The sequence below is a fragment of the Mirounga leonina genome, unplaced genomic scaffold, assembly GCF_011800145.1.
Source record: "Mirounga leonina isolate KUSES-001 unplaced genomic scaffold, KU_Mleo_1.0 Mir_151, whole genome shotgun sequence".
In the NCBI taxonomy this organism is placed as follows: Eukaryota; Metazoa; Chordata; class Mammalia; order Carnivora; family Phocidae; genus Mirounga; species Mirounga leonina.
In genome coordinates, this window is record NW_023270377.1 from 46,253,109 (window position 1) to 46,279,160 (window position 26,052).

The 26,052-nt window shown below is 35.5% G+C and overlaps 1 protein-coding gene across 2 annotated transcripts in view; it reads right to left on the reverse strand.

The window, feature by feature from the left end:
• The window catches only part of ITGAV (integrin subunit alpha V), a 95,064-nt gene that overhangs the window by 32,714 nt on the left and 36,298 nt on the right, over positions 1-26,052 (reverse strand). For both annotated transcript variants that reach the window (XM_035007575.1, XM_035007574.1), the window contains exons 3-12: positions 22,166-22,257; positions 19,552-19,666; positions 14,368-14,429; positions 12,359-12,404; positions 9,550-9,675; positions 7,680-7,724; positions 6,662-6,705; positions 6,514-6,570; positions 4,194-4,246; positions 3,594-3,796 (exon numbers count right to left, since the gene is read on the reverse strand). In XM_035007575.1, the coding sequence (XP_034863466.1) occupies positions 3,594-3,796; positions 4,194-4,246; positions 6,514-6,570; positions 6,662-6,705; positions 7,680-7,724; positions 9,550-9,675; positions 12,359-12,404; positions 14,368-14,429; positions 19,552-19,666; positions 22,166-22,257 (843 nt within the window). The remainder of the gene's footprint in view (positions 1-3,593; positions 3,797-4,193; positions 4,247-6,513; positions 6,571-6,661; positions 6,706-7,679; positions 7,725-9,549; positions 9,676-12,358; positions 12,405-14,367; positions 14,430-19,551; positions 19,667-22,165; positions 22,258-26,052) is intronic.

Sequence of the window (26,052 nt, forward strand, 5' to 3'; positions counted from 1 at the left end):
GTGTGGAAATGACATTAACTTGGAGTCAGATATTCTGGGTCTTACCTTGGATAAATCACTTAACCTTTCTGGACCTCAAAATATCTCATTCTTAAAATGGAAAGAAGGGGACATGTTAAAAGGTTCATCTAAGGTTCATTCCAGCTCTCAAAATTCTAGTTATGTACATGGTTTTGTTTTTTGAAGTAGAAGTCAGTCTGCCTTGGAAATTTGAAAGTTATGACTTCATTTCAATCTTGCTCAACTTGTATTAAGATAACACAAATAAATAAGAAGTTTGAAATTCTTATTTAAAAAAAAATGGTCACTACGACCTTTTCTAACTCTGAAATATATTATAAATATGTCCACTTCCCTGTGTCTGCTGGTACCATCCTAGACAAGCCATTCTCATCCTTTCCTTGGATCCCTAAAGCAACCTACGCAGCTCCCACTTCTGTTCTTGCCCCTAAACCCACTCTCCTCAAAGCTGCCAAAGGTTAATATCATGTCACCTTCCTTCTGAAAATCCTTCAATATTTCCCAAAGCATTTAAACACTACCTGATTTGTCTATTCATTCCACCACCACTCCTCACATCCCCACCCTCCAGTTCTATCCCTCACTCACCCTTCCTATCAATCCTGGTCTTTTCCTCTGTTCCTTAAACATATCAAGCTAGTCCCCATCTTCGGATTTATACTTGCTGCTCCCTCTGCCTTAACAGCTCTTGCTCCAAGGCTTTTCAAGCTTTGTTCCTTCTGTTTATCCAAATCATAGATGAAATATCATCTTATCAGAGAGGTTTCTCCCTGACAATGAACCCATGTACTCTCCCCTCTCACTTACACTGTCTAGGTACTATCACATTAACCTGCCTTTTTTTGTTTGTTTTAACCCACAGCCTTTATCACTGTCTGAATTTCCCCATTATGTGTTTACTCTATGGTTCCTCTACAAAACATAACCTTCATAAGAGCAAGGATGTGTCCACCTTGCCTGTGACAGCCCCTAGGTGCCAGTCATTCCAAACTGCCTTAATTATATCTTAACATACACAAACTGCTTTCAGCCTCCTCGATGCTGCATGCCCTGAGACACCAAAGACACCGTGATCGCTCGTCTTTTATGTAAGACCATTATGCCCAGGAATATCTCAAACACTGCCACGGCTGCATTCTAATGTTTACTTGTTTACATAAAAATTGCCCCTGGTGATGCTAAATTCCTTAAGGACATGCATGGGCTCTAATTTATCCTCTCCTTTTTAGCCCTTAGAACAGTGCATGGCCTGCAGTAAGAACCAACTAAGAATTTGTTATTCTTAAAAAAAAAAAGTAGTATTTAAATTATACAAGAGTCCTTCTTTTATCTTTCTTAAGTTTCAAAGGTAAGCATAACTTCTAACTTGACATATGCATTAAGAATGTATTTATCAGGGGCACCTGGGTGGCTTAGTCATTAAGCGTCTGCCTTAGGCTCAGGTCATGATCCCAGGGTCCTGGAATCGAGCCCCACATCGGGCTCTCTGCTTGGCAGGAAGCCTGCTTCTCCCTCTCCCACTCCCCCTGCTTGTGTTCCCTCTCTTGCTGTGTCTCTCTCTGTCAAATAAATAAATAAAATCTTTAAGAAAAAAAAAATGTATTTATCAAAATATAATTTCCCAACAGAAGACAACTCCAGTGTTGAGAAATCATTTAATAAAAATTATCTTTAACTTTTCTAAACTTCTCATTGTTTTATTTATTCTAATCATATTCTCTCTTGGCTGACATCTGTTTAGTCTGGAAAGTCCTACTTCTTCACTCAACTGATTTCTTCCTTTGATCATTTCAGTTTTTATTTTCTGTGTTTTTTCCCTCTTTCTGGAGGGGTATTGACAAAAACTTCACATTATTGTAGAACATAACTTTACTGTTTTGTTTTCAGTATCCCTCTTGATGATACCTAGGGTTTCCTAGTGGGTGTCGGTAGAAAGGGAGGAATATAAGATGAATGGCATAACAAAGGGCTAATGTCATCAGGTTTGAACAAAGAAAAGATCCAGGTTATAACTAACAGTTCATTTTATATATATAAACTATATATATATGTGTGTGTGTGTGTGTGTAATCTGTAAGTATATATAAATAGTTACATAAACACAGCTCAGATCATTCACAATCTATTATTTTGGGTAATAAGATTCCAGGAGAAACTTGGGGAGAACAAAATCCTCCTCTATGGTATACATCTCTAGAAGTAAAATCTGTTTGTAAAATCTTTGTAAAACTTCAGTATTTGTTATCTGTTGTTTTAATTGTTGTAGTCACAGATCACACATTTGATAAAAATACAGAAAGCAGAATGAGATGTTGGCCAGATCACGATATTGAGGAAATTTTCTTTAAAGTGGCCAGAATACCCTTAAGACAAAGTGACAGCAAACATGCCCAGGATCTCCCAGAAAACCCAGAGACAAAGGTCCTGCTATAGCAAGGAACTCATTACATTTATTCAAGATAGAACCTTAAATTTGGCCCTATGTTTTCTAGGTAGTTTTGTTATCAATAAGTAATAGCTTAATCTGTTCTATGCTATTCTTTTCAACTTCTATTTTAAACTTTACACCAGAGTTCCATTTGGTTTATGTTCTCTTGGTCATAAAAATCTTTAGGAAGCAAAAAAATTTTAGGAAGCAAGACGTCTCTGTGAGTAGTTCTCACTAACACTGAAAACATCTAAGGGTTAATCTCAGAAATGACACTTCCAGTGCATGACATAAAACTACCCGAGAGGCAGGAGTGAAGTAGTCTTGAAGCCTAAAAAATGTTTTACTTTTCCACTACTATTTGGAAGATATGAGTCAACTGTATTTTTGAAGTTTTCTCTTTAATTTATAACTTTCTTTAAATTTTAAGGGGCATATTCCTATGTATTACCTATTATTCAAAAAACCAACAGTTCAACTCTATTCTGTGATCTCTAGAGAGTTTTGTAATCGTATTTCTTTTTAAAAAAGCCTTGATAATTTGTAATCTAGCTTTTATTCTAAAATAAAAGCCAACTTTGATTTTTAAAGATACTTACAGATATTAATTAAATTATTAAATGGGACTATAATAAAACAATGAACTTATATTTTTTACTTGCCCCCACAAGGGGAGTTATAACCTCCTTCAGAATTTCTTAGACAGCCACAACAAAGTTATGGCTTTAAAAATATGAATGGCAAATCGTACTTTTGAGGGATGCAATTATAGTCAACCTGGCCTTGACAACGTACCTGGGTGCGTTTTTACATTTGTATCCATACAGGACAGTAGAGGGCGCTGATGCTAAGCAGGACAGAGACAGAAAATCACCCACCTTACACTGGGCTCCCTGGGAAGGCAGATTTCCTCTCAGAAACGAACTGTTGCAAAATTCTAATTTGAGGCTATATGAATAATAACTCGTGAGAATCCATTTTTTTAATTTTCTCTGCTTTTTAACGAAAAAGAGCAACTGTCGTTTAACCTGGTGTGTCACTGTCAATCATATGCTTCTTTCCAGGAAGATTTGCTAGCATGAACTTCAGTAGATGAGGGTAGACACAAAATTAGGAACACACCATTGCTGAACATTGATCTCACCGTTGAAGCCATCCTGGTCCAGATCTCCCAACGGTGCTATGGCACTGCCGAACCTCGCAAAGACCTCAAACCCATTCAGCTTGGTCGTCTGGAAGTCTCCTGAGGCTCTTTGCAGAGACACAGACACCTGCCCCACTTCTTGGAGTTTGCCGTCAGAACCACGGTCCATGAAAAGAGGTGCTCCAATAAACACATCTGCGTAACTAAAAGAACAGAATCTTTGTCACCCAAGCAAGATCAAATTCCATCTATTAATAGCAATTTTTTTCTTATTTAAAACTCAGTCTCCCTCTTTCCGTATCTCTCATAACCAAACTGAAGCATAAAATCATTTCAAATTCAAACCTTCTTCCAACTCCTTTAAGAAACCACGAGTAATTCATAAAAATTTTATTCCTTCACATCATAAAAGCTACTGAAAGAAATTATGAACATAGAGGTTTTCTCGTATTCGTGATAAGATTGCTTCAAATTGGTTCCTTAAATAGAAAGATTAGCAGGAAGAGGACAAAGAAACAAAAGAAAAAAATGTTTAGTTTTAGTAAAGCATTCATAAACATGAGAGGAAAACTGTTCCTGGAAACATCTTTTTAAACTTACTCATCCCCATTAATGTCAGTGGCAGCGACAGAAAATCCAAAATATGCAGCCATCTGGATAACAAAAAGAAAATGAAATGTTTACATTTCATCCAACTAGTTTGGACAGTTAATATTTGTGGTATATTTATCAAACAGAAGGGGTTATTTTTTTTTCTCTGCACATAGTGCTTCAATCTTAATTTCTTTTCTTTTGTTTATTCTACCAACACTATCAGGTAATGAGGCTTTTTTATGCTCCTAGATTTATGGGCAAAACATACCCCATGTATATCATTTCAGTGTCTTCAACACATCCCACTTAAGTCCACGCATAACCAGTGCTCCTTCCCAGGCCTAATCTACGATCTCCCTTTTTCTCTACTACCCAACATTGCCAGGCATAGACACACTACCAGAAAGACATACAGTCATAGACAGAAGTTTTAAATGAGCCCAAGAAGTTATCAGTGGGAGTTTATGCAGTAAACATAATAGATAATAGTTATTAATAGATCATAAATGGCTCTTCCTATGTGAAAACACTGCTACCCTCAAGAAATCACTCTTTAGAAAGACACTGGAATGACTATGTTCTTGTCTCACGTCCCAACTGATTACTTGCCAGTGGCTTTGCTTTTGAATTATACACAGTACAAATGTTTTTGGATTTATTACAGGATTATGTGTAGAGAGAAGGAATGTCCTCTCCCCCACTACAGGAGACTACTGGCCATCACAGACAGAGCAGCCTGGCTGGAAATAAATGTGAAAAGAAAAGTTCTAAAGATAACCCAACACGCAAAGCAAAACTAAAAGAGATGACAGTTTAAAGATGAACTAAGGTGAGGAATGAGTCAACAAACCAAAAAAAGGAAAGTTAGCAAAGCTTCCAAAATTTGATTAGTGGAGCTATTAAGAGGGAATGATACGGGAGATTCCTACATTATCTATTTTGGGTTGATTCAGTTAACTACGACAATGATAGGGGCAGTCTGCATTCAATTACAAGATCAGAGCATGTGTATAAAGTGTATTGTATTTGCACTGCAATTTAACAGAATACTATGGTCAGGTCCTAGTCTTGCAGGATGCTCTACTTAAAACTGTAAAGAAAGCAGGGCATTTACTGCAACAAATTTTATCCTGGGCACCGGGATTGAAAGGTTTTCATTTGATTGTTACTACAACCCCATATGGAAGTTACCAGTATCCCTATTTTTACAAATGATCCACCGGATTTACAATGGCATATACCTTTGTCGGATGCGGTAAGACTGAGAATTTAGAGCCTAGCTCTGTCTTAAAGCAAAGCCCGTATTCCTCCCCCCCACCACAAAACAGCTGAGGAGTAATAAAGAAAGCATCGTGGACTGTGTACAACATGATCCAGAGACACACATGGGCATCCAACAGGAGAAGCTGCTGGAGGTCAAGACGTCACAGCCGCACAAAGGGATACCCACCCCTACCACAACGGGCCCGTCAGTGGCAGGCCATTCTGTGCTGTGTACCACCCCTGACAACCACACATGGGAAGAGGTTTCTGGGGACCATGAGTCTACTTCCTTATCCTATCGATCCTCTTGCAAAGCCCAATAATTTCTACTGAACAGGAAGTGGGCTTCAATCCCACCCAGATCTGCAAACTGGGAGACATTTATTTTTCCTGTACCTGCTAATTTTCCCTTTGTCATTTCTAACCTGTCATTTAATTCTCTGAGATATACGATACAAAATGCTATAAAATGCCTGTACCTGCAGAGAATGTCTAGTACCTAAAAGTACTGCTTTTTAAAAAATATATGTATTTTTTATTTAAATTCAATTAACTAATTAATTAGTTTCAGAGGTAGAGGTCAGTGTTTCATCAGTCTTATAATTAAGAGTACTACTTTTTAACTGAAATGTTTTATTTCAGGTACTACACATGAGGTTTACTTATAATATCTATAATTTACACATCTGTGCCATGCTTTGTTTTGCATCTAATAAAATTAAAAGGCATAGATCATTTCTTAAAGGAGAATTTAATGTTATCAGCAAAGAAAAAGGTAGTTTTATGGTTTTGTGTGTACGACATGTATGTGTGCAATTTCTGTATTTCCTTAAAAAACAAGCCATAATGTGCAATTACAAAAGGCTCTGCTTACATAAATTACTTTGGTTAAAGGTCAATTCTTTAAAGCTTATTTTATATTTACAATATTGAATATTAAACCAATATTTATTATATATTCAATGTAAACCATTATGATATTATCAAGAAAAGTTTTAAAACATTAGGACTGCTGATGTTAAAATTAAAATGTTAAATGAACAAAAACATTTTAAAAGCATACCTGCTCACCAGTAAAATTGTGTAAGGAGGACATGTTTTTCCCATCATAAATATAAACCTGTGGAGGAAAAACAAAAGCATATGGAACACAGTAAAATATAAGATAAGCCAGAGATTCTTTTTTTTTAGATTCCTTTTAATTTTCCTACCATTCCCAAAGTCCTCGCTGCTCTTGGAACACCTGAAACAAAGTCTGAAAAGAGAAACATAATTACTCATTTTCGAGACCAATACCGAAAACTGCAAGAGGAAATGGGTATATCAGAAAGCTTTAAGCTCTGTTTTATTATTTCAGTAGAAAACAAATTTAAAAATCTTAAAAATTGGTACTCCAGAATAAATGACCATAACATTTTTTAACTACAAAAATCAAATGTTTACAAAATACAGAAAGATTCTTGAGAACCCTCAAATAAATGCATGTATGCCCTCAGGCATTTGTAATCTTGGAGCAAAGTGAAATAGGGTAGAGGTGGCAGTGACACAGGAATGTGGTCAAAATCAGCTGAGGTCTCTGATTCCTAAATTGAGCTCTGAAGGAAGATGGATGGACAGAGAATGGGGTAACAATCTTATAGGCAGAGCCCAGAAAGTTAGAAATTATGTCTACAGGAAGAAGAAACTAAAGCCCTTCCACGAGGACTTAAACTATTGAAAGCAAGAAGGAAAGGGGCGCCTGGTTGGCTCAGTCATTAAGCATCTGCCTTCGGCTCAGGTCATGATCCCAGAGTCCTGGGATCGAGCCCCACATCGGGCTCCCTGCTCTGCGGGAAGCCTGCTTCTCCCCCTCCCACTCCCCCTGCTTGTGTTCCCGCTCTCGCTGTGTCTCTCTCTGTCAAATAAATAAATAAAATCTTTAAAAAAAAAAAAAAGAAAGCAAGAAGGAAGAAGCTGAAGAAAACTACGATGCCTGGGGCTGGAAAGGAACGGACGGGAAGACACAGGGGTCTCCAGCAACCGGCTGGCTCAACCTTCAGCAGCTGCTAGAGAAAGTTTAACATAGACCAAGCTCAAGTCAATGTACTAATATCTCCCTCATTTCTCTTGTTACATTATATAGCAATGGTTTCAAACTCTTTAACTGCTGAGGTTTTTCAATGCCACCTGTTTCAAATGCTTAGTCTATATTTTTAAAGAAGGATTAAATATAGTTTAAGTGCATCTTACCATCTATGCCATCGCCATTAAAATCTCCGACAGCCACAGAATAACCTAAAGGGGGAACAAAATGTGAAACACCATCAGGGCACAAACAGTTACCTACAGCATACTTGCTGAGTAGGCTTTCCTTGAAAATATTTTCAAGTAGGACTTGACTCTTGAACAAGGGGTTTGAACTGCACAGACCTACTTATACATGGATTTTTTTCAGTAAAGGTAGTACAGTTCTGTAAATGTATGTTCTCTTCCTTGTGGTTTTCTTAACATTTTCTTTTTTCTAGCTTACTTTATTGGAGGAATAGAGTATATAATATAGATGACATACAAAATATGTGTTAACTGACTTTATGTTATTGCTAAGGCTTCTGGTCAACAATAGGCAATTAAGTTTCGGAGGAGTCAAAGTTATATGCATTTTCAACTGCGCAAGGGGTTGATGCACCTAAGCCCTGCATTGTTCAAGGGTCAAAATAATTCCCTTAGTAATGTAATATTTTGTTCTCTAGGGCTAATAGATTCACATGTATATAGTAAGTGAATCTAAAGGAAATAGTTAAACACTCAAATAGTATATCTCTATTGGAAAAATAAGACTCTTTTATCAATTTTACAAAGGAGTCAGTTAAAAACAGTAAATTTCTTATAGAGAAGAGATCGGACATTGCCAGAGGCAGGGGGTGATGGGATGGGCAAAATGCATGAAGGTGGTCAAACGGTACAAACACCCCCTTATAAATAAGTCATGAGATGTCATGAGAACATGGTGACTATAATTAATAATACTGCATTGTATACTGGAAGTTGTAACAGAGTAGAATTTAAAAGTTCTCATTACAAGAAAAAAAAATTTGTAACTATGTGTGGTGATAAATGTTAGCTAGACGTATTGTGATGATTATTTCACAATATGTAAAAATACCGAATCATTATGTTGTATACCTAAAAGTAATATAATATTACAAGTCAATTATATTTCAATTTCAAAAAAATGGTAAATCTGTAACTCATCTTAAAGGAGCAACAAATAACAGATTTCCTCAATCAGCAAAATACTACTTCTGTCATATGTACTTGGTTTAATAAGAGAAATTTAAAGGGAGCTAACAAAACTTAATAAATCTTAAAGACCATAGTTTAACACCATGAATAATATAGTTAACAGAAGCCTAAGAGTCAGACTGCCTGGGTTTGAATCTTAGAACAGCAAGTTATTAAGTGAGTGACTTTAGGTAAGTTATTTTGCCTCTTTGTGCCTCAGTTTCTTTACCTACAAAATGGGAATAATAGCAGTATACTTTCACAGACTTGTTACAAAGATTAAGTAAATTATTACAGATGAAGCACTTAGAACAATGCCTAGAATATGTAAGTATACTTTAAAACTTATCTATTATTACTGGTATATCTAGGTGGCTCAGTTGGTTGAGCATCCGAGTCTGGATTTTGGCTCAGGTCATGATCTCAAGGTCTTAAGATTGAGCCCCATATTAGGCTCTGTGCTGGGCTTGGAGCCTGTTTAAGGCTCTCTCTTTCTCTCTCTCTCTCTCTCTCTGCCTTGCCCCATCCCCCATTTGAGCACTCTCTCAAAAAAAAAGATTAAAAAATAAAAAATAATGAATCTTTAAAAATAAGAGCTTTCTATTATTATTAATCATTGTATAAATAACTGCTCTTTAATTTCAACTACTGAAATATAACATAACCTAAGTACTCAATAACAATTTGAAATTGTTATGTTCCTGTTCTTTGTATTTTAAAAAAAAAATCTTAATCTATTTCAACATAAAAGATTTTCCTGCTTCAAGTAGCATATGCAAATACAGGAAAAATAACACTGCAACTCCATAAAATGAATCCATATTTTGGTTTTACTCACCCAAATAACTGTCATCAAAAATAGCTTGAGCAGTCCGAGTTGCTAACTGGTTATTATACTTGATGCTGTAAACTTTGGGGTCATATTTAGATACGATTTCTGCCACTTGATCCGAAATGAGCTGACCTGAAAAATATATACAAAATAAGTTTCTAATGGGAATTTATGATGCAGATGATAAATGGCACCTGCACACACAAAAAATAGCATTAGAGATGAATATTTCCAATGATTAGCCTTAAATAACTCTCCATAATATTAAACCTGAAATTTAATATTTTTAAAGTCACAATTACTTCTATTCAAGCTCTTTAAAATTAGTCACCGCTAGTAAACAAAAATTATGAATACAGGATTTGTCTTAATTCACAAAATGATGTTAAATAACTGGAATAATAAAATCAAGGGCTGTTTCCCAAACAAATCCATCAGAATTTGAAAAGTCTACTGAAATAATTAAATACTTTCACTTTTGGTTCAATTTTTTTTTTCCCCACAAGTTATTTGGATACACCTTTATGAAGAGGCCTGAATGGGTGAGTTCACTTTTCTTCACAACCTTAAGTTATCAGGTCGACAAGAAATCTAAAGCACTACACAAAAATCAGATTGTTCCCTAACCCAAGAAAGGCTGGGTAATTTATCAAAGTCATCTCCATACATGAAGAAAATAATCTCTTCATTTCTGCTGTTTCAGAAAAAAATTCATAGCTAATGTTTATCAGTCTGTTCCAATCTGTCCAGTCACAAAGGTTGAGTCTATAGGGGTAGGAACACTTTGTTTGGGTCACTACTTTATCCTCTGTACCTAAGCAGTACCTAACACATAGCAAGAACTCAATAACTATTTCTTGAATCAAAGAACACAGGAAAATCTCATCATCTCTTTTGAATAAAACATTATAATTTTATCTATTTGTACAGAGAGAATTCTGAGATCTATGGAAAAATTCATTCTGACATACTTACTAATTCAGAATAAAACCTGCTGATTTTAATCTTATTAGAACAAAATATTCTCTGCCCAGCCAATGAGTCTTTCAGTTACATATCCTAGACCATTTATAATAAAATTCCAATCAACACAGTATCAATTGTCTATACCAGTCCTAGTTTTTAAATAGGTATAATACTCAAGGTATTAAAAGAACTAGTCATCTAGGGGTGCCTGGGTGGCTCAGTTGGTTAAGCGTCTACCTTCAGCTCAGGTCAAGATCCCGAGGTCCTAGGATCGAACCCTACCTCCCTGCCTCAACCTCCCTGCCTGAGCAGGGAGCCCGCTTCTCCCTCTCCCTCTGCCACTTCTCCTGTTTGTGCTCTCTCTCTCAAATAAATAAATAAAACCTTAAGGAAAAAAAAAAAAGAACTAGTCATCTAAACATGTTCACAGCTGTGTCTCTTAAAAAGGCAGAGGTAAGAAGCGGTCCTGACTGAGTATCAGAGAATCAATCTTTGGTTCCCAGGCATTTTCAACAGATACCTCCCTCCCCTCCACTGAATGACATAACTAGCACAGAAGAAAAAAAAAAAAAAATCAACAACAACAAATCCATGTTTTTTATCTTACTAGAAAGCATTAATATCTCCTACTTTAATCTTGTATGCAATTAAACTGCTAATTTTGTTTTCATTTTAAAACTGTAAAACCCAATACAATTTTCCTAAATCATTTCATTTTCCAATAGATGTATAATTAATAGAAATTCAATTCTTCTGTTTCAGTTAGTATGCTGATCCATCTTTCCCTGATTTTTCTCTTTTCTTCATTTTCTCCTTTGCCATCCCTTTCAACTTTTCACTTATTCCTATTTCCCATCCCTTCTTATTTTCTTTCTTTAATGTAATTTTTCTTCAGTAAATCTCTTTCTTTAGTTTCCTTTTCAATGAAGCAAAAGTAAGCATGGGTTAGAGTACAGAAGTAAAATTCGGAATTAGAAAGTACTTGCACATTAAGATAGTCATAGACTTTTCCAGTTCTTCCAAATACTGGTAATGCATAAATATCAGAATACCAAAAAACAAGAGTTCTGACCTTGTAAACACCATTTTTTAGCAGAAAACAAACATGTGAATATATTAGCTAAATAAATAACCATGTGTACCTAATGATACATGAAACATAAAGTAAAGCAAGTAAGCAAATTTAGTTACCTGTTTTCAAACTGTCAGCAAATAATGATCTGTTATGCATTTGTACAAATGGTAATTTTGTTGGGCCTCCCAGAATGACTGAAGAATGTCTTTTATCTTTATATTGATGCCAATTTAATTACATTCTTTTGAAATCCTCTATTTTAAAAACTCCCCAAACACAAAGAAATCATTCTTGATGTCAGTAATTAATGAGAAAATAACCATTTAAATATTCTAATGAGCAAATTTGAAATACTTTAAAACCATGAGCTTTCAGAATGCCACAATTTGCCTGTCATAAATTAGTTCCACACTTCCTAATGTTTATATCATAGCCTCTGGAGTACAGAGATGAAGAAGCATATGCCACAAGCAATAAAAATAAATTGTTCTAAATTACTTTATAGATTTACTTTAAAAATATTGTTTATTTTCTCCTAGGAATATCTATCTATATATATTACAATATGCCATATATTTTATTTTCTATATATCAAAATATATATAGGATACTACAGTCAAAAAAAGAATACTGTGTAACAGATAGTGATTATATATTTAAATTGTATTTTTCAATTTCTTTCTTTAAAATAATTTGAAAAATCTCATAGGCATCTAAGCCAATGGAGCATTAAACACAATCATTACTGAGTAATTTAAAAAAATATTAACCTACCTTGCCAATAAAAGCTACCAGGACCACCAAGAAGTACTCTGTCAGCCTAGATTAAATCAAACAACAAAAAGATACATATTTAAAAACAGGTAGTTTGAAAACTGAAAGCAATGTAATACACATAAAAGCTATACATACATACACATCTAATATACATAAAAGTTATATATACACATATATACCCATACAACAAAATCATAAATCTCAAACCTCTCTAACTCATTCTCAGTAAATTTTCACTGCATCTTATCTAAAATACAATAAAATACAATACAAATCAAAAAGAGTTATAATGCATTTAATATATAAAATACATGAAAATACACAAATACATACACACATTGATTCTATAGACCTGGCTGCTTCACATACTTGTTATGAAGTACTACTGTGAAATATTTTTGAGTTACAATAAAGACAAAAAGTCATTGATTTTGTCTATTTGTGGCTACACAGGCAAATTTCCTTTATAATAATCATTAAAAATTCTTCGGCTAATGAAAAATTATTTTTCATGTCCTACAGATCTAAACAGAAATGAAGTTAGAGGGTAAATTTTTCAGGGTGTATTACATATACAAATTACACTTCACTAGTATTTCTTGTATCTGTAACAAACTGCAAGTATCTAATTCAAGGAAACTGTATTTAGGGTTTGAGCATATTTTGGAAATTTCTTCCAGCTGGAGAGAAAAAAAAAAGTTTTCCCCCTCCAAACATACATATAGCCCTAGGAAGATTTCAACAGGCAATTTTCCTGAGCTGGCTATGAAAAAGATACTTCTAAACTGTCTACTTTAAAAGGATACCTTTTATTTTAGAAATGAGTTGAAGAAAGTAAACAGTTAATTTAGCAATGAATATTCATGTATGAGAATTTCTGGGGTTACAGTTGCATGGGCATAGGTACAGAAAACATGGACACTTTTTTTGAAACAACATCTATTTGAAAATATTTCGTGAAAGTTTAAAGCTAATATTTATTAATATACTTCTCTTTGTTTTGCTTCCTCAAATTTTGAATTATTAGTAATTATGAATACGTTTTGAATTATGAATCTCGAATTGAGTTATTTAAATCAATTATGTAGTAAAGAAAGTCAACTATAATTACAGTCCTAGTCTAGAAAAAAAATTTTTTAGTAAAGATAAAATACAAATTTTAAAAAATAAGAAAAGGCTTTATTAATTTTCTGAATCACATAATTACATAGTTTCTACTGTTTTAATAAATTTAAGGTATTTTCTAAGAAAGCCATATTAAGCTTTCTAAGGAAGCTCTACTTTTAATCAATATATGTAAGATTTCTCTAGGAGTAATTAATATTCTCAATTTGACATTCAAAATGTTCATATATCCCACCCAAAAAAAAAAACACATATAGAAAAGAAAATTATAGAAAGAAAAATACTTAAGAAAATTTTCCTTTGAAAACATACACTGAATTGTTATTTTAGGAGAACAGATAAAAACTATCAACTCTGGAGAGCATACTAGCTTAGTGAAAAATACACAGAGCCACACATATGAATTTTTTTACAATAATTAAGTTGCTCCAGCTTTACTTGGTGCCTATAGGCACATAATTGATGGCAAACATGCATGTTTCTCAACTTTTATGTAATGAAACTACAATTTTGTAACAAAGCTCCCACTGACAAGATTTTATGGAAAATCAATTTCAGTCAAACAGGAAAAACTTTAATATTATATAAAGTTATCTAACTGGAAATTTTAATATTAAGTCATAATGGTTATCTGTATCTACTGAGGAGTTTTCTACTGTCCTCCATTCCCATTCTGACGTCTATTTCAAATAAGCAATGTCTGCTAGGGAGAGAATAATATAAGGCAAAGATTATCAAAATGCATGGGTCATTTTTATTAGCTGTTTTCATAAAACAGGTAATAGTTATAGAGAAGTTGAAGTATTGAGCAATTAATTTTTAACAATGGTTTAGATAATGAGATAGATCTGAATCTCATTCAGTCTTAAATGAGAACTTACTTTGGTAAAATCAATGCTGAATCCTCCTTGACAAAATCCCTGTCCATCAGCATCAATATTTTCTAAAATAAAAAGATTGGAAATATACACAAACCCAAAAACAAACACATAACATAAAACAAAACATGAGAAAAATCTGTATCACTGTAATCATAAGATTAATGTACCATGAATTGGGAATGTTCATTCACTCAAGCACTTACTGAATTATTCTCACATTCTGAAAAAGTTAGTATGTATTTTTATCAGCACCATTTTCTTAGATATGGCAAGAGAGATCAAAGTACCTGGAATGGTCACCAGGAAACAGAAACATCACCTAAAATGGTAGATTTAAAACTTATTTTTAACCACAACCCACAGCAATATTATATATTGTAACCCAGACAACCCAACATATACATATTATGTGTGTATATAATAGATATATAAATAAGACAAAATTTCACAACACAGTATCAGTATTACCATGTACAATATATTCTGACATTTTCTATTTTATTTCATTCTATTTTTTAAAAATTACTGGTTATGAACCACTATTTTGATTTCATAAAACAAAGATGAGTTGTGATCTACGAGTTAAAAATTCCAATCCTAGGGGTGCCTGGGTGGCTCAGTCATTAAGCGTCTGCCTTCGGCTCAGGTCATGATCCCAGGGTCCTGGGATCGAGCCCCATGTTGGGCTCTCTGCTCAGCGGGAAGCCTGCTTCTCCCTCTCCCACTCCCCCTGCTTATGTTCCCTCTCTTGCTGTGTCTCTCTCTGTCAAACAAATAAATAAAAAATCTTTAAAAAAAAAATTCCAATCCTAAATTCCTATTATTACCCTACAGTTGCTAGCCTACAGTCTTCACAAATTTATTACGAATACTATTAAGAGATACATACATTCCTAATACATATTTACTACACATATATTTTATAGCCAACAACCATAAAAAATCTATTGAAAACGTAGTTCAGAATTTTGGGAGAGAGCCAGACCCTAACTTAATGTTCAGCAAAAAGCAAAATACGAACTATCTTCACAACATATTTAGAACTGCAGTCTAATGAACGTGAACACCTTTGAACATGACACTTTCAATTATTTTCCAAATGGTAACAGACTCAGTAGTTAGACTCTTTGGTGGTTACCTTTTATTTGGTAGTTCTCACAAAAGGGGACAATTTCTGGACAATTAGCCAATTAATTTAAATTAACTCTAATCATGAGTAATACTGTATCTAGAATACATGTAAGGATGAACCTGAAGACTCTCCCTTGTTTTATTTTGAGGATAACAAGGAACAATGAAAACAATACTCTTTAGTTATCAAGGAATTCTTGTAGCCAATGTTACAATACATAAATAATTATGCTATAGTATTACTATATTTCCTACCCAAACACAGGAACCAAAAATATCTATTTTCAGTACAACTGAAAGGACAACTTCCAAAAATTTTTGTCAAATACTCCCATCAAAAATTTTGAACACATTTTAAAAACCTGGGAACTGCCCCAAGATTACACACTTAATAACTAAATTTAGAATTTGTTTTAGAAAATAGCCTCAAGAGTGTAATGCTACCCCAATGTAAATTTTTCTAACCGAGAGGGAATGGGAAAATGTGGGCTGGGATTTCCAGCATCTAGTGAATCACACTGAGGAATTCTGCTCTGACCTCAAGTCAGCCATTTATTTCCTTTATTCAAGTTGTATTCAGGGGAACTATTTCAGGCCATTTATAAAGACATCTCTTTTTGATTATCATACTGTATATTTATCTGCTTTATTTGGTTTCCCAGAATGTCCAGCTAGAAAACAGGACTGTCCTTTAAAATTTTCTTAACAGGTACGTATTAAACTGAGTGTTTATGCCAATGTAAAGAATTTTATGGTAACTACAAGCTATTTCAGTGAAGGTTTTTGTTTTTATTCCTATAGATGAATAATATTTCTCCTACTTGTCAAGCCTGACAGCATTATAAACAATATTACTGATTATGATAGTAAGAGCACCTTATGTTTATTAAGCCCCTTCCATGAGCCACGTACAGTACTAAAGCATTTTCCAAGGCATTATCTTTTAAAATCGTATGCAATCCTATGAGAGATACTATTATCATTCACAATGTACAGATAAGGAAGTGAAGGCTTACAGAAATGAAGTACCCTGACCACAGTCAGCCAGCTAGTAAATAAGAGAGCATGGATCTGAGCCCAGTGTGTCCACACCACTAACCTGCACTATCTCAAATCAACAGTGTACTTATAATTTCCTGAGTAACTATCAAGGGGGAAGAAAAGGCAACTAGTTTTCATAACTGAGAAAAATCTATGTACAAATAATGTCACCAGAAAGTAGAAGGAACAAAGAACGCAGCCTGAGCATGGAATTGAAAGTATTTAAGTGACATGATTTGTGGCTCTGGAACTTTTAGAAAGACACCTGGCCTATTGTGTAAAGCTATTAGGTCACAGGTAGTTATGAAAAGCCAAAAGCAAACATAATCAGGAATAAAGAAATTTTTTACAGACAGTGAAGTTTCATGCCCAGGGTGTCCACACAGATCATATTGAAAACAAAAGCAAACAAACAAAATACCCCACAAACTACCACTACCAAAACAAGCAAAATTATCAAGTTAGTAATGTAGCCCTTCAAAATTGGCATTCCCAAGCAAAATCAATCATTGGTTGCATAATCTATTGAAGCATGAAGAAAATACAAAACACAAAAATTATACCTCTAAAGTCTTTTATCCGAATCAGTGTTTTACACCAAGAGTGAAACAAAGGCCCAGAGTGATTAAGTAAATCACGCATAGCTACAGCAGGTTGTTGACAAAATTCGAGAATATAACCCAGGTTCTCAGATTCCCGCTCCTGAGCATGTTTCCCCCCCTCTGGTCATGTTGCCCCTTGTAATTTGGGCCTGTAGGTAGCTTCATATTGCAAGGGTTGAGCCAAAAAGCATGTACAATAATCAAGGGATACTGAAAGCCAGATTTATTAGGAAGAAAGGCATTCACTTTGATTTTTGAAGTTATTCTTTTGCTTTTTCTAAGATTTGAGGTTTTATTATCTGATCAGGGATCTGCAACTTTTTCTGTAAAAGACCAGATACTAAATATTTTAGACTTAGGGGGTATATGGTCACTGTGGCAATTACTCAGCTCTCCCTTTATAAATAACATGTAAACAAATGGGTGGGGCTATATTCCAATAAAATTTTATTTACAAAAAGAGGCTCACAAGACAGTTTGCTGACCTGATTTGGTTGTTAAATACTTTAGAAAATAAGGTTTAAAATGATTTTACAATTTCTGTGCCTATATGTAAAATTTCTGTGCCTAAACCAAATAAACAAAAGACAGATACATCATGCAAATACTGCCTTCATCCTTTAAACACATGTTGAGTAACTGGTCATCACTGAAGAGGCAAAATGACAAAAACTATTAGCCTAACCTGGCAGTATATCCATGATGGATCATCATTAGAATGCTTGCTTTCAGAAGGGTACCAAGTACTCTTACACATCCAGAATAATCCAAACCTGTATTTGTGAAAGCTGGGTGTATTTTTTATGGATAAGCTTTGGTTAACACTGAGGCCACTGAAATGGAAAACAATTCCCATTGTTAGTATTACAAGGAAAGGATTCATCTGGAGTAAGACCTGGGTTCAAATCCTCACTAGTAGGAAAAAATTACTTGCAACTGTCTGAATCTCAGCTCCCACATCTATCATGTGAGAATAAGGGTGACTTTTACATGCACGTCCATCATGTAAGTGGTAAGTTACAAACCTGGCATGCAAGAGTTAGCTCATTCCTCACAGCTATAAAATTATCTTTTCAAAGTAGGATCGTTTTTACAATACAATTAAAAACATAATTTAGTTCTCGCATTTTCCACATACCACAAAGACAACAGTGTTGTGACCAAAAGAGCAACGTAAAGGTGATGATACAGATGGTATGAAGTACTGAGTATAGGGCTGCCAACCTCCTCTGTCCTACGTAAGGTGTGCTTTCTGACCTATCCTAAGAAATAATGCAGTTCTGGGGAGGTATCGTTCTGATGTGTACCTCTCACGTACAACAAATAGAGTCAAGTTGGTGGGTTAAGAAATAAATATTAATAATAATCATTTGCAACTGCTTGGAGGTTCAAGTGCTTAGAATTTTAAAGACTGAACAGTTCCCCTGGCCTGGTGTCTTAAGTCACCTAACATGGAAAAAAAGAATTTAGCAGTAACAGTCCTACATGTTATACCTCTATTACTGATTCTCTCTACTGAACTGCCTGGTGACCAATGGAACAAAGAAAGGGGAGCCTGGGTGGCTCAGTCAGTAAAGTGTCTGCCTTCAGCTCAGGTCATGATCTCAGGGTCTTGAGATCGAGTCCCGCATCGGGCTCCTTGCTCAGCGGGGAGCCTGCTTCTCCCTCTGCCCCTCTCCCCTGCTTGTGCTCTTTCTTTCTCTCTCTCTCTAATAAATAAAATCTTAAAAAAAAAAAAAAAAGTACAGGAATCTCCTTTGGAAAAGCATTATCAAAATTTTAAGTGCTTAAAATCATCTTTAGTCACAATATGAATTTCATCTGAAATTTCAAATAATATTAGACAACAAAGTGAGATCTTTTGGATCATCAGAAGAGGAGTAATCTTGATAACACTGACAGAGAAACTCTGATTTAAAAGAAAGAAAATCCAGGAGTGCTTGGCTGGCTCAGTTGGTTTTGAGTTTGAGCCCCAGGTTGGGTGTAAAGATTACTTAAAAAGTAAACCTTTAAAAAAAATTTTTTTTAATTAAAAACAAAATTAAATGAAAATTCTGACTCCAAGTCCTGAGCTCAATGTTTCACCTTCCTATACAAACTCTAGCTCTTTAAGACATATTTTTTTACATTTAACATCATTATTAATATAAAGCTCTAGTTCTTAAACTTTGGTATCCTTTAAATTCCCTTTTAGAGTTTCCTAAAAAGGAAGGTACACAGGCCTGACAAAGACCTACTGCATCAGAATCTTTTGTTCTAGGGAGTCCCACATGTATGTTAGAGAAGCTCAATGGAGCATCTTTTGACTCACACATAATATGTCTACAATTTTTAAGACACACACGCACATTTTTAACAAACTAGGCTTCCCAACCCTCTTTTAAAAGCTGGTACAACTTCCTGTACATACTTGATCTGCATGGAGCATACTCCACAGTCTTTGCTCCATCCTGAAGAAAGCATGTTCCAACAGGCTCTCTCTCCTGTTTCATTTCAGTCCTCCAGTGGTACAGCGGGGCACAGGCCTGAAATCAAAGGGGATGGTCCACGGCATAAAAATTCCCTGAAAATATTAGTGTTTCAGACAATCTGTACAACTTCAGAATTCAAAAACACTTTCTAAGCATTAATAAAAATTAATCAAGCCTGTCTTATACCAAGAATTCCTTATCACAACAGTGGATACAGATTTAAAAAGTACTTTCCTCACATATTTTTTTTTTCAAAATAGTTAGCAAAACTATTTCATGTAGCACTTTTCTTGATGTTATGCACTAAGCTGATGGTCACAGATTAAATCAACATTTGAACTAAATAACATTCTCATGCATGTAGAATATACCCCTAAATTATAAAGCAAGTGATTTATTATTAAGAAAAAAATAAAAGACTTTGCAGTGCTTATTTTACATACTTTCCAAATAAATTATGACTTTTTTGTTTTCAGAGTTACAGATTTCAACACCATGTACAAGAAGTGGAACAGTAACATATAATTTACCAAAATGTGACAATTTAATTCTGGAAAAAGGTTCAATTAACTTTCTGTAATACTTTTTTGAAGCAAAACATTAACACAAACACTGCAGACATTAATAGTAGGTTATTTTATATTTACCCTGAAAAAAGTGAAAGGAGATGATTATTGCTACTTTTCTACATGTACTTGATGTTTCATGTACAAGGATTATTTGCTCCTTCTGCTTATTTCTGCTTCTTTGCTTTCTGCCTAGAGTGCCCCCACTCTCAACCCCATCCTTTATTTCCAGCTGGACACATCCTTTAAAGCTCCTTTGAAATTTCAGCTCCTAAACAAATTCTTTCCTAATGCCCCACAATAGGATTTTTAAAAACAGTAATAAACACAATGCAGATAATTAAAACAGGGAAGGACTTTCTAAGGAAATGAAATTAAAGCTGAAATCAGAATAATGAGGAGCTAGCCAAGTGAAAATCAACAAGATGAGCATAACATAGTCAGAGGGAACAAAAACACTAAGATACTAACTGCAGTGACTTGTCATGTGGAAGGAATAAAGACCAGTGTAGCTAAAGCATGTGAGGTGCAGTAAGATGATGCCAGAGACAAGAGCCAGTGACCTGATTATGGAGATGCTCACAAGCCAGAAGAAGCAGCGATTTGTCCTCTGAGCGTGATGGAAAACCACTTGACTGTTTTAATTGAGAAGAAATGCTCTGATTCACTCTGGTCCTCCTCTGGAGAATGGATTGTAGTTGGGGCAGGAGAGGAAGCAGAAAGAGGAGGACAGCACCACAGGAACCCAGGTGGGTAATGATGGTGGCTTGATACAGGGTGGAAATAGTGCAGATGATGATCATTTATTGATGGATGTGAGATATATTCTGGACGCAAAATTGATACAGCTTGCTGGTGGATGCAGTAGGGAGTCATGCCTCTAAACAAGTTGGGGAAGTTTTATATGGAAAGTTATCTTTTTGTTTTTTCCCTTTTTAAATTTTTATTTATTTATTTATTTATTTATTTATTTATTTATTTATTTATTTATTTTATTTGAGAGAAATAGAGCACAAGCAGGAGGAGCTGCAGAGGGAGAGGGAAAAGCAGGTTCCCCACTGAGCAGGAAGCCCGACAGGGGGCCCAATCCCAGGACCCCGAGACCATGACCTGAGCCGAAGGCAAATGCCCAATCGACTGAGCCACCCAGGTGCCCCTGTGTTCTTTCCTTTTTGATAGTGGGTAACAAAAGTTCTATTTTAGCCATGTTCATTTTGAGTAATAATATAGGAGATATCCAAATGGAAATGTCACATAGCTTGTTTGGAAATATGACTTTGAAACTCCAAGGAGAACTAGGAGCTAGAGTGATAGATTTGGGGATTATGACATTTGGATTTTATTTACAGCAATGAGACAGAATAGGAACAGCCAGGTAAAAGGTGTAGTTAAAGAAGATGGGGGTCCAGAACACAGCCTAGGAACAACCCAATATTTAGAGACTGAGCAGAAGAGGAGACTGCAAGGAGCAGGCAAAGAAATGGGAGAAACCAGGAAAATACAGTGTTCCAGAAGCCAAGGGAAGAAAAGCATCTCAAAAAGAACGGCCTAACTGACCTTGCTGAATGGTGCTGAGACGACAAGAAACATAAGAACAAGTACCAATGATTTCAGTGACCTGATAGCCAAGGGTGACTTTGGCCATGCCTACCTGAGCCTGACTGCAGTGGTTGGGAAGACAATGTGAAGAAAGTAGAGATGGTCACTGCAGAAAACACTTTCAAAAAGTTTCTGAAAAGGGGAGCCAAGTAATGAGGCATAGCGGTGGGGAAGAGGCAACGGGAAGGTTGCTCTATTTTTAAAGAGAGGAGGTACTAGTGTGTTTGATTAATCATAGGCCCACTAGTCCTATACCTGGCTGGATAGAAACATACTGACGGGAAGTATCAACAGGGGCAGGAGAAAGGAACAACGTAGGAATGAAGGTAGAAAGTAGCAGAACCCAAGTGACTAAACTCACCTACATGGAAGTAACCAAAAGACTTACCAGAATTTTATCCTGTTTTGATCTCACAGATGCTCCAAACCACTGGTGAGACTTAAACTCCAGTGGATCATCCTTGGCATAATCTCTATTGCCTAAGAAAAATAATGTGAGGGGGGGAGAAACAAAATATATATTCTTAGTATAACAGAGTTTATTTCAATCCAGTCAGGTGTACAAATAGTGTAATCAAATAGCCTTTGATTAATCAAATACCACATTAGCTATTTATCTCATGTACTTTATGAATGTCAGGAACTTTCAACTAATCAAAAAATAAAACACAGGATGACTAGAAGTGTGTCAGGGTTGTATTAACTATTACAATGCAGATGTGAAAAAATAATACTAAGTTTCCCAACTGCTAAGTTGTAGGATCATTAACTATTAAATCCTTATAATTACCTACTGTATTCCCACAAGTTCTGTGATATAAAGATGTTATAAAAACAAAAAGCTACTGCCAGGATGCCTGGGTGGCTCAGTCAGTTAAGCGTCTGCCTTCAGCTCAGGTCATGATCCCAGGGTGCTGCGATCGAGCCCCACATCTGGCTCAACTGCTCAGCACGGAGCCTGCTTCTCCCTCTCCCTCTGCCTGCCATTCCCCCTGCTTGTGCTCTCCCTCTCTCTGACAAATAAATAAATAAAATCTAAAAAAAAAAAAAAAGCTACTGCCTTTATAAAACACCAGTAGCAAAAGACTAAAATAAAAGACTAAGAGAGTGCAAATGACATTATAACACAGGAGTTAGAATCTAGAAAACATGATTTGGCTGGTGGGAAAAAGAATTAGCTTTGGCACACTGCATGCAAGTACTTATTTTCAGTTTACATTACTGAGAAAATTATTCCTAATGTATCAGCCACTCATGTAAAGCACTAGAAAAAGGAAAGGAAAAGGAAAGAAAAGAATCCTTTCCATTGAAAAGCTGTTAAATTGGTCAAGGAAAAAAAATATGGAAACATACCCATAAAGCATTTGGGGAAAGAGAGACTTTTTTTTTTTTTGAGAAAGATACTAATTATTTTTAAAGTCTAGTCTGTTCCTCTTAAAATCTACTTATAATAATCATTCTTTATAGATATATATTCTAAGGGGCATCTGGATGGCACAGTGGGCTGAGTGTACGACTCTTGGTTTCAGCTCAGGTGGTGATCTCAGGGTCCTGAGATGGAGTCTCACATCAGGCTCTGCACCCAGCCTGGAGTCTGATTGAGATTTTCTCTCCCTCCCCTCTGTCCCTACCCCCACTCGCATGCAACTCTCTCAATCTAAAATAAATATTTTTTAAAAAAACAATATATATTTCAAGAACTATACTGGACAAATACAGCAGACAAGGGTCAATTTTAAGACTGCCAGCCAATGTGTAAAAATCATCAAAAGGTTTGTGTTAAATCCATTCCCTAAATTTCATTCATCTAAGGTAGTGCTTATGGTTATTCAGTTCCATTCTGAAGACTTAATACCAACTGAAGTTATAAATAATTAATGAGAATTTCAATAATGCCAGGTGTCTTACAGGCAAGGTAAAGGGTATAATACTGTTCACTATACTATTCTTTTACCTTTTCATTATTTTTTTTAGATTTACTTATTTATTTATTTGAGGGAGAGAGAGAAAGCATGAGAGAAAGAGAACACATGAGTGGGGGGGAGGGGCAGAGGGAGAGGGAGAAGCAGACTCCCCATTGAGCGGGGAGCCCAATGTGGGACTCGATCCCAGCACCCCGGTATCATGACTTGGGTCAAAAGCAGATGTTTAACTGACTGAGCCCCCAGGAGCCCCCCTTTTCATTATTTTGAAAAAATTGTCTTTAATGTGTCAATCTCCAAAGGCCTCTATCTGTATCTGTTCCTTGTCAGTGGTCACAAAGATACATTTTGTAAGTAGAAGGAAGGAGAGATGGAACTTAGCTAGTATATGCCCTTCACCATGAAAACCAAGGTTTCCCAACAGTAGTTGGCTTGCCTCTGAAGCCTATGTTCACCTTGCCATCACCGCTAGGAACAATACATGTCAATGACCCATAGATCACTAATCCATTCGTCAATGGACTCCTTTATATTTCCCATCCTGCTACAGTTAGGTTAAAGCCACATAACTAGTGCTTGCCAATAAGCTAAGAGCAGAAGCGGCAGATGTCGCTTCCAACAGTTCAAGTAAGTTAAAAGTGCATATGAGCTCACTAATCAGCAAAGAAATGCAAATCAAAACCACAATAAGATAACATCTCACACCAGTTAGGATGGCCATTATCCAAAAACAAACAAGACAAAACAAAAGCTAACAAGTGTTGGAGAGCACGTGGAGAAGAGGGAACCCCTGCACACTGCAAGTGGAAATGTAAATTGATGCATCCATTATGAAAAACAGTATGGAGGTTACTCAAGAAATTAAATATGGGACTGCTGTATGATCCAGGAATCCAACTTCTGGGTATATATCCAAAGGAATGAAATCACTATCCTCAAAGGGGTATCTGTATTCCCATGTTCACTGCAGCATTACCCGTAATAGCCAAGATATGATGGCAACCTAAATATCTACTGACCCATGAACAGACAGTATACAGAATATTAGTTAGCCATAAAAAAAGAAGAAAATCCTGCCAGTTGAGACACTGATGGATCTAGAGAATATTATGCTAAGTGAAATAAGTTAGACACAGACAAATACTCCATTCTATCACTTATATGTGGAATCTAAAATAATCAACTCATTAGAAAACAAATAAAACAAATAAAACAAAAAAAAAGTAGATATGAAATCTCCATGTTTTCTCTTACCCATCCATAAGGCTAGAATAATATGGTAGAATCACATGATACAAGCAGCTTCGGCCCAAGCTTTAAACTATAAGAACAGCCAAATGACCCACACTAGATGACGATATGAGCAAGAAATAGTCTTTTTTTTTTTTAAGTGAAATTTGAGGTTTTGTTTGGAAATAAAGCTTGACTGAAGTATAGCCTAGTGTAGCTTGAGTAATATACATTCTGCTATTTCCAAAAGGGCCTGACCAACAATTACAAAGAAGTTTAGCCTCTGGACGAAATGGGATTCAACTGATAATTTTCAATGTTTTAAACCATAAAATTTATGATTACAAACACAATTTTTCTATTCCACTGCAAGCTAACTGTTCTCTTACTGTGCTACAGACTTTCTATTCTATTCCTAACTACAAAGGAAATGAAGGCATTTACCTTACCCCCTTACATTAATGAAGGAGGTAAAAGGCAGCATGACTGAGAAACGGGTGCTTGGAAAGATTCACCTCCACTCATTGTCCCGAGACCATAGACAAATTCAGGTAATCTTAGCCCAAGGGAACTGAGTTTATGAGCTAATAATGCATGTGAATGAAAAGTGTAACATTCTCAGAATTGCTACTTCCTGCTTCTGCTTTCATTTAAAAGAAAGCCTTTTCAGCTAGACCCTAAAGATGTCCAAGCAGAAACAAAGCTTTTCTTTATTAGAAGAAATCTTTGTCTATACCACATCAGAAAGGTTCAAATTAAGGCTCCATATATTTCCTCATAAGCTCTACAACTGCCAATTTCAAAAACAAAATGATGCAGAACCAATATCACTATATTCTTTGTTGCGGGAGGCGGGTCTTTATTTTTTTATGTTTTTCTAAATTTTATTTTTTTATTTAAATTCAATTAATTAACATATGTATTATTAGTTTCAGAGATAGAGGTCAGGGATTCATCGTTTTTTTTTAAGATTTTATTTATTTGACAGAGAGCACAAGCAGGCAGAACAGCCGGCAGAGGGAGAGGGGGAGGGAGAAGCAGGCTCCCCGCTGAGCAAGGAGCCTGAAGAGGCTTGATCCCAGGACCCTGGGAACATGACCTGAGCTGAAGGCAGATGCTTAAC